The sequence below is a fragment of the Priapulus caudatus genome, unplaced genomic scaffold (assembly GCF_000485595.1).
Source record: "Priapulus caudatus unplaced genomic scaffold, Priapulus_caudatus-5.0.1 Scaffold24, whole genome shotgun sequence".
Classification (NCBI taxonomy): Eukaryota; Metazoa; Priapulida; class Priapulimorpha; order Priapulimorphida; family Priapulidae; genus Priapulus; species Priapulus caudatus.
Genome location: NW_014577085.1, coordinates 824685 through 834556, shown reverse-complemented (window position 1 = coordinate 834556; position 9872 = coordinate 824685). Strand labels below are relative to the sequence as shown.

General features: G+C 43.0%; 2 protein-coding genes across 2 annotated transcripts in view; one reads left to right on the top strand and one right to left on the bottom strand.

The window, feature by feature from the left end:
- LOC106813664 (L-aminoadipate-semialdehyde dehydrogenase-phosphopantetheinyl transferase-like) overlaps positions 1-1601 on the bottom strand; it is a 16349-nt gene extending 14748 nt beyond the window's left edge. Inside the window, exon 1 of the mRNA XM_014817864.1 lies at positions 1566-1601. The gene's annotated coding sequence lies outside the window, so the exon portion shown is untranslated. The remainder of the gene's footprint in view (positions 1-1565) is intronic.
- Positions 1602-1603: 2 nt separating this feature from the next.
- The window catches only part of LOC106813842, a 25527-nt gene continuing 17258 nt past the window's right edge, over positions 1604-9872 (top strand). The window contains exon 1 of the mRNA XM_014818077.1: positions 1604-1694. Coding sequence (XP_014673563.1) covers positions 1617-1694 — 78 coding nt within the window. The 5' untranslated portion in view covers positions 1604-1616. The remainder of the gene's footprint in view (positions 1695-9872) is intronic.

Sequence of the window (9872 nt, the reverse complement as noted above, 5' to 3'; positions counted from 1 at the left end):
GATTGTCAGTTCAGATGCAAAATATTGAAAGCAAAAGGTTATACACCATAGATTAATTGGGTACCATGCGTATATAAGATAGCCAAGTCGGTTTAGAGTTAGTGTTAGGGTTAGGGATAGGGTTTCTTGGTTGTCCACCGGACAATGTCTCAGACTGGTTAGGTTGTCCGGCGCAAATTCTGGTTGTCTCGGACAACCGGACAACGCTTATTTCGAGCACTGTAAACAGGGGCGGAATTTATTTTTATTTTTCAAGAGCTCCTTTTATTAGCCTTGGGGCTATTTTTTGTTGCACGTTGAACTGAATGCATGTTAACATTTTATTATTATATTAGACCATTAATGTGATATTGTTGGTGCTACATATATTGTATAATAAGTTTGTGTCATGATTTATTAATATGTTTGTAATATTTGTAATTTTATATCCTGTATGTAATTTTCACTGCGACCGCGAAAATTATCTCAACATTCACCGTACCCCAGGTACAACGTGATAGTCGCATTACCGGTCTTTGGTATAGTCTTTTACATCGATCGTAATTCGTAAACAACATACTGTACTGAGCGCTGTGCTGTGGAAAATAAACACCTTTTTACAAACCGTATCGGTCGAAGACTAGTCATACTGAAGCAAGCGATTAGAATCAGTTGATAATTACAGTGCTGATTCGTATAGCCACAGTGCTGTAACATGCAAACAAAAGCCGACTTCATTCCTTTTCCATGCATTACGCGTTTATTTACGATAGCTGTAGATCTAAATTAACTCCTGTAAAACGGAAAGCTCGCCGAAAGTGAGATTAACATGTTAATTCTGTATGCTGCTCCTAGAACAGAAATTTTGTGAAATTTGCGTAGCAGAGATGAGGGCGACACTGAAGAAAATGGTCGCCCCAAAGAATTGGGTTTTGAGGATTTAGGGGGCTATTTGGGCTCCGCCGAGGGCAAAATCGCCCGTCGCCCCCGGTTATTTCCGACGCTGATTGTAAATATTATTCAACATCGTGTCTTGGAAAGTAATAAACTAACATGTACTGTAACTATAGTGTATGGCTGACTCGATGACCGCAAGGTCCATTCGCAATACCCGTGCATTATATTAGACAACTCTCTTATTCATGTTGTTTGTGCACAGCGCGGGCGTGCGGTGTACTTGTGTGTTGCAGATGAGCATTTGACTGCCATTTACAGGTGATTATAGGCGAAATAGAGTAGAGAAACATTAAGACTTTGGTAGTAAATACATCTCGTGTTTACATTTTTGTATTTTATTGAGACGTTCCAAGTGCCTGTGCCTGTGGCTCTTAGCCTACCTCAGTGCCTGAGGAGCTACATTGCGTAACGGTATAGTTATCACTGGCGCCGCACATTGCTTATTTCAAAACAAATCAATCTTTGAAAAAATTATCGTTTTACAGCGCGGGTATTAGCGTTTACTGGTTAAAATGAAGAGTTTATACTGTCCTTGAAGAACTTCTCTCTTAATTGACACCGATATAAATATGTATATAACAAAAAAAAGACGATGTTTGTTTCAAATAAAATATCACACATGGTTTTACCTTATCCGATGGACGCGGCCATACTAACTATTGCCCTGCCACCTCGTGGGTATGTGTCAGCCCCGCCAAAACACGCATGCGAACAAGTTGTATTTTGTGACAGTTAGATCCCTATTTTCGGCTAAATCTGTGAGTATATGCAATTATTGATCTGCTTATTTGCTTTTGTTAAACGTAGGGACGTCGTTGGTGCCGAATATTGCCTTTGAAATGAGTAGGAAACTAGTACATTGGATCAAAAATAAGACACCCTTTGGTTTTGATTCGGCGTGTGTGGCGACGATAGCGCCATTACGGTGGAAGCGCGACTACCCCGTTGTGGTCGTAGTATTTTGAACTCGGTGCCGTCTAGTCTTATGTTTACAGTACGCATTATTTGTTGCATTACAGCGTCTTAAGTAGCAGATTTGCGTTGTTAATTGTGGTTACTGAAATGAAAATGTCAATTTTACTATCGTTTCGTAAACACGTGGTTGGCCCTTTTCAGAATTTTTGGTTTCACTTTCATGGTAGATTAATCGCCTATAGGTAACAAAATGGCGGTAACATTTGGCCTAATTACGTGATACGTATAATGTTATTATATTGTGGTTCGTACATTTATTAGCCCTCCTGCGTATACCTTAACAAATATATTGGTTGTAGGGCCAAGTAATTTACATGGTTGTAAACAGGTTTTTATACTTGAATGAGTACAAATGTGGGTCATATTCTAAGTCTTCAGGAATACCAGAATAATATCAGATACCATGCCGGGCTCACGAGTCGCATGTGTCATGGCCAAACACAATAGATCTGTTGAACATGCGTCGTTTTGTATTGTCGATAAAGTGATAAGCCGTAGTTAATGTTAGTTGTAGTTAAATCTATAGTCCTACAAATATTTTTGTAAGGTGGCGAAGGCCTAGATACTATTACTAGGGCTGAGAGGGTCTATGTCCCCCGGGGTACTGCCGGAACGGTCCGGTATACCGGAACGTACCCTGGTACTATCTAATATGCCGAACCGTACCTCGCCTACTCCACTAACGAGTCTAGGGAATCGCCTACGCCTACTCCCTAAGCCGAACCCTAACCCTAACCCTAACCCTAACCCGAACCCTAACCCTAATCCTAACACTAACCATATCAAATAGTGACTAGGGTACGTTCCGGTATACCGGACCATACCCAGGGTACGTTCCGGCAGTACCCTGGGGGACATAGACCCTATGAGCATTACTAGGCCCTACTACCTTTAAAGTAATCGTCTCTCAAACACAACCAAAATCTGAAAACATGCGGTGGAAGATAGTTTCACCTATTGGCGGGTAGACTACTTATTGCACTAACTTTTTAAAATATTACTAAGGATTTATGCTGTTATAGTTTAGACAGGCCTATACGGCTATAGTGAGCATTCCAGGAGGGGTGGGTCTTTTTCGGGGGTCGTTTTTATTAGAGATGGGGGGAACGGGTATTTTCGGGACGTGGGATTGGCCATTTTAATTACCTGGGAACTGGGAAATGTCAGGTAAATTTCCCGTGATTCGGGAACAGAAGTCCATCGGGACGTGGGAAAGACCCTCTAAAATTGTCTGGGATCTGGGAAAATTGTGTCAATTCGTCGGGATTTCAATTTCTGCGCTAATATTTATAGATTTAATTAATTTATTTTTTTATTTTTTTTATTAATTATGCCCAGATAAATAATAGTATGTAAATATTAGTATTTATGTAGTGTTTGAAAACCTAAACTACTGAATTTCCTGAAACATGTCTACATAATTTTCTGGGAACTGGGAATTGGGATTTTATTTTACTGGCAACTAGGATATGGGGTGTTTTTTGCTGGGAAAGTGGGAATGTACGCCCTCCCCCCATTTCCCCCCTCATTAGAAGGTGGACCTTTGTAGCCAGCCAACTTAGTTTGTGTACTGCATGAATGCAATCATACCATAGAAACACATATTACTTTCTTTCTGAATAATATAATTTAGAATGAATTTCTGTGTACAATAATTTACAAACTATTGCACGAAATTTAAATATTTAAAGCAAGTATTATCAGAACATTGGTGAAAACTTAAACATGTTTAGATGTCTGTGTCACCCTCATTTGAAATTAGGGCAAGTATGAAAAACTGTTGACTGATCTTCTAGGTCTACATGATAGGCGTCATACTGTGCATGGATCATGGCGAGAGAAGAAAGACTCGCGATCTCCTCACGCATTGATGTGTTTGTGACACTATTCTTTAATGCTTAGATATATGCATGATTATACACTATAGAACCTGAGTCACTGAAATAGCCAGTGTTGTGTATTCAACAATCAGGCAAAGTACATCTGGTATTTTGCCATGTGATAACATATGATACATAATGCTATATTATTAGCTCATCTGACATAGTCAGATGCAGCTTGTAGAATCGCATGATCGTCCGTCTGTCCGTCCGTGCGAGCGTCTGTGCGTCCGTCCGTCCGTCCGTCAACAGTTGGGCACAAATCTTAACCGCTCGACGTACGGTCACGATATTCGGAACGTGGGGGGGTAATCCGAAAACGAGTTGGGATGTCGAAGCTGGGGGTCAAAGGTCAAAGGTCAAGAGGTGTAAAAGAAGGGAACATTCACTCCTTAACTTAAGGTATAGGGAGGAAATGCAGAATTGCAGCACAAATCTAAATGGCTCGACCTAGGCTCGTGTGGCACAAATCTAAACGCTCGACCTAGGCTCGTGATAGTCGGTGTATAGCATCATAGTAGGAAAAGCCATCACTGTGTCGAAATTGGAGGTCACAGGTCAAAGGTCAATGGGCACAGGGCAGCATTTTAGACATTTTCTGAGGACATGGTCTGACGGAGCGATTGAAAATCTTTGTGTTTCAGCGGGGACCTAGCATTTTTATAGGCTTTATTGAAAGGACCATGAAATGTACCTTCTGCTAACAATGTGAAGAGTAAGTGTCGGATAACCTTTTGACCCTCAAGAGGAGGGTTAAACATGGATTTGTTTACTGTTCTGCTTAGAAAGAATTTCACTGCGCGAGTTGCTAGTAGAGCTGTGGTTGTGTTGTGAGCTGTGTTGTTAGCAAGCTGTTGGTTAGGTAGCTGCCTTTTTGTTTGAATTAGAGCGCGCGCAATGGATTTGCGATTGATGCCAAGAATGGAGAATCGTGTCGTACGTTTTAGTCGTATCTCCGGATTGGGGTGATACGAGGAAACGATTTCTGCACGATGCTATGCGAATGTAATGTGTCCGATTTGAGCTCAAGTTGGATGGTTATGCCGTAGTAAATCGTAGGTATTATAAGGCTAGTAATGACGATTTCCTTTTTATTGATGTCACACTCCTTCCCTCTTATCTACTCCTGAGTAACGTATGCCACTGCCAGTGGCCACTGCCATGTGCATGTGGTGGTGTACTGTGTAGTTTTTGCCTGCATTAATGGTTACAGGTGGCACGCCTCTCATTGCAGCCTGTAGGCTTGCGCAGTAAATGGATGAGTGCTTACACCTATTCTGTCTTGCAAATAGTGTTTGCTACTACGTACGATGGTAGCTTCCATCTTTAATCTGAAGACACTTAAACGTACGCGCCATCTCGTGGCACTTTCATAACAGATCCCAACGAACATTCCTTTGAGAAGGTTCCTGATACCATCCCGTGCATTCCACTGTTTCGGCGTGTATGTGAAACACATTTGGGAACTAACAGGGTTTACTAGAATCCAACCACTCCACCACAGAGTCACCGCAGTAGACGTTAGATGAGCGCTGTCGGCTCCGCCGCACTTGTTAAATTTCATCTTTGACTCGTACTGATAGTTATTAGGTTGCTTACATTTGTTGTTGTATTTTTTTAACATGCGGCCTTCTGCGATGATGGTTGCGGCAGCTTGTTTGAGCTGCCGCTGCTGTTATTATATTATGCCCATCTTCCAAATTGGTGCAAGTGTGCGCTTAACATTCCAAATCATCACACTGGCTGCATACTTGCATAATGGCCAAATCTGTCTGATTCCTGGAAATAACACGGATGCCCTAACAAATGACTTTAGAAGATTTGTCAACACAGGGGTCGCCCTTGGCAGCTTTAACTTTAAATTGTTAACTTTGTGCCACTTGTTACTAAGTGACATTTTAATTTTTAAAATACTTCTATAATAGCAGCACTATAGCAAGCGCTAGCTGTCAAGCCTGTCAATCTTGTAGTTGAGTAGACATTTGCATTGATCAGTGTAAATTAGTGTGCAGCAGATAACTTTTGATGTTGATTTACAAAATAAAATGTGAAAATACTTTAGTTTCTGCTGTTAACCTAATAGCTAATAATGGCTCAGTGTTATACATTATACTACTAATATTGTTATTCCTTTGCTGTGCAACTACTCACTTAGATCACAACTCTCTCACTTTTCAAGCTTTACCTTTCAAGCTTAGCCCTGTTTCGCTAGCCAAGGCCTAAGATAAAATATTGCTTGGTTTTACGACCGACTCCGCCAAACGCCGCTACTCGCACTTTTATTGCTGATTACAACAAAACAATAATTATTTCAGTTCGCAAAAAAATCAAATTCGTTCGCAAAAACATATGTACACAAAACAGAATATACAATATATACATACACACATCTTGTCAAAACAAAATAAAAGATTTTTCATGGGTGGCCCAACCTATTACATATGTATTTGTTAAAAACTTAGCAGCCATAAAATCATTAGGCCAAACAAAAAAATACCTTTGGTTCGGGTCACATGGATTGTGGAAATTAGGGTAGGTAGGTAGGTATAACATTTTCTTTTTTTTCCTGCAAAAGCATGGGTAGGCAGAAATATAATTTTTTTTACAAGTTAAAAAAATATAGGGTATACAGCTTGAATGCAGGGCCACGAGATGCCAATGACTTGCATTGCATGTACCATTGCTGCAAGTCATGACATTGTTTTCAAAATGTGAAACACTGCAGGGTTCTCCCAGATGAAATTCAACAGACGGGGAGGGAGGGGAGGGTTGGAGAAACTAGGAGGGTCCGGGGGGGGGGGGCGTGTTTTTTTTACCGTACCACTAATTAATGCGTAAAATCGCCACCACACATAGACGTATTTGGGTTCTTGTATATATAGATAGCCGAGTCGGATGTACAGTTAGTGTTGGGTGTGGGACAGGTTGGACTGTTTGTACTTGTGTATTGTCTGCAGTGCCTGCGTGGCAGGGGAAAATGCACGCGCGGGTGTCCTGGTCGAGTGAATTCTTGACGACTCGATTCCCGCTGGCAACTTTTATTGTGGTAGAACTTTAATTCGGGCGGAGGTAATTTAAACGGGGCGCAACGATTGAAACAGGAGGGAGTTTTTTGCGCGCCCCGTTTTGCGCAACGTAGGGAGAACCTGACCTGGATAGTAGTGCTGTGCGTCGGATCCGATAATCCGAATCCGATTCCAATCCGAATCCGATCGGATTCGGATTCGGATCGATTTACAATTTTTAAGATCGGATTCGGATTCGATTCGCGATTCCAAAATTGTCGTCGGATTCGGATCGGATCGGATTTTCAAAAATGCTGTCGGTTCGAGATTCGGATTGCGTGCGTGTGCACGTGGTTGTTCGTGCGTGCGCGGTGCATGCTGTACGTATGTAGGTACACGTGCGTGCGTGCGGTGCGTGCGTGCGTGCGTTGTGCACGTACACGTTCGTGATTCGTGCGTTGTGTGCATGCGTGTTTGTGTGCGTGGTGTGGGTTGTGTGGTCGTACACGTACGTGCGTGCGTGTGTGCCGTGCGTGCATGCGTATGTGTTTGCGGTGCGTGCATGCGTATGTGTGTGCGTGCGTGCGTGTGCAAGTACAAGTGCTGCGCTGCGTGTGTGTGTGCGTGCGTGCGTGCGTGCGTGTGCACGTACACGGGCGTCCATGCGTGCGTGGGTGCGTGTGTACGTACCGTGCATGCACGCGCACGTGTACGTTAACACGCACGCACGCACGCATGCACGTACGTGTACGACCACACGCACGCACGCACGCACGCACACGCAACGTGCACTCACAGACATCGCCGGCATGGCGTATATATATTGTAACACCTGATTCGCGCTACCTTGTTTAAGAGGTTCTGTAATGAACTTAGAGACAAGTAAAGAACAGAGACAAGACGAGAAGTAGCGTTCAGTAGTGTTTTACTACATAATACAACATAGAAACTCATGTACTACAGACTAGCAAGACGTTCATTTACATATGCAACCGTATCACGCACTTACCACCTTTCTCGATCGGTGTCTTTCTAACAAGAGCCCGAGAAGCAATGGTCCACCTTATATACGCGCGCCCTTTCCTACGTCACCTCTCGTTATAGCTCTTTCTCCGCTTCCTCCGGCCAACTGGAACATACCAAATACGGGAATGCAGTCCTTACCTTCGCCATTACTCAGAGCGATGCTACGGATATGCATGTCTTCGCTCTCGGCTCGTACTTGGCCGAATTCCATGATGCATTCCTGCCTGATGTCATAGGTCATCTGGTCAGCGTCTAGGTTGTCACCAGGCGTAATGCCCGGGAAACCTAGCTCCGCCGCTCGATCATTGCTTCTCTCGTACGTGCTCGACTGGCTCGCGTAGCGTCATTCTCAGCATGTTGTGACAACCTCTCGACACTGTGGCGCCAAGATTGCACTTTCCGCCGTCGCTATCGCTCTCCCGTGGCATATGCAATCTGCCCGCCTTACATTAGCCACACTAAGGTAATAGTTATGTTTTGCCAATTTTTCCGGTTATTGTTATTGAACTATAGTTTTTCGGGATTTGATAAGAAACCGTCTTACGTCTCTTACGTCTTACGTCTCTTACGTCTTACGTTTTCTTACGTCTACAGTCCCCTTCACCCCATCCCTTGTCTCAACAACCCAAAGTTTGATGTTGAAACAATTATAACCGAATTTTACACGATGTCTGTCACACTATTTGCATTTCTATGTTCCGGATTCGGGTCGGGATTTCGGATCGGATTTCGGATCGGAATTTAGCGATACACATCGGATTCGGATTCGGAATTCAGAAATTGCCATCGGATTCGGATTCGATCGGATTCAAAATAGCCATCGAATTCGGATTCGGATTCGGATTTTCAAAAATGCTGTCGCGATCGGATTTTGGGTTATGTCGGATCCGACACACAGCACTACTGGATAGTAGTGTTAGGAATGCCTCAAAAACGGAGCTCGATTAATCATCCTTTGAACGAGCGAGTACCCAAAGTGTAAACGGCTCTGCGGCCGCGTATAGCATGATAGCATGCCGTATACTATATAGTACGCGATCGGATCGCGTACATCAAGCGGACGCCGCCGCCTTCGACCTTCAGGCTCTGTTTATGAAGTAGCCGGTCCATGCATCGACTGTTTTACTTGTAGGAAACATAGGTACGAACTGTTTCCTTCTCGCAACGAAGTTCTGTTTATAAATATTTGAGACTTCTCTTTAGGTAAATAAATGACGAGTCGATTTTGAATATATGTATATGATCGGCAGCGGTATCTTTGAATTTAATTTTTCTTGAGACCCTCTTAAAAGTGACCGCAATCGCACTTTTTTCACTCCGAAATGTGAAGTCGGCGGCGGTGACCCTAACAAGGGTAATTTTTTGTCGGCCTTAATAATTCAAGACAGGCAGCAATATAGAAATTCAGGTGGCAAGCATTTCTTTAAAATATTGATTTCTTTTATGACTGACTTTGCCTGTAATCATTGTTACGCCTTTTGTATGCCCTAAAAAACAAAATATTGAATAGAAAAATGTGCAATGCTAAAACTAATGAAAGCTACTAGTTTCAAATGCTTTCTATATACAAAAATCCGGCCATCAATATCAATGTCCTGCGGACTATTGAAACCTTGGACCAATTTACAAGATGCACCTCACATTGTTACCAACAAATTGGTTTTGTAAATGAAAAAATTACTGTAATAGTGCGATGCTGTTGGTTTTGCGGTTTCGAAATGTCCTTCTGAGCTCCTACTCCTAGTTAGCAATATGTAATACACAGAGAAAACACATAGCTGCATGAACTAGTTGCTTACAAGCCCATGATTATGTAGCGAGAGGAGTTTATGATCAGATAACAGCCGGCGTACATCGAGCTGCCCGGAGTGGCGACGAACCTCGACGTGATGCGCCTGATGCCGAGGCGCGCAAGGATTGACACTTTGTGTCTTTCAATCACAGCCTACGCCGCACCAGACTGATATTTTAAGATGGGCGGGACCCATTGGGCCGTACAAATCGCCGATCTCCCAGGACTTAGGGCATTTGCTAGCGCTAGCACGGTTTC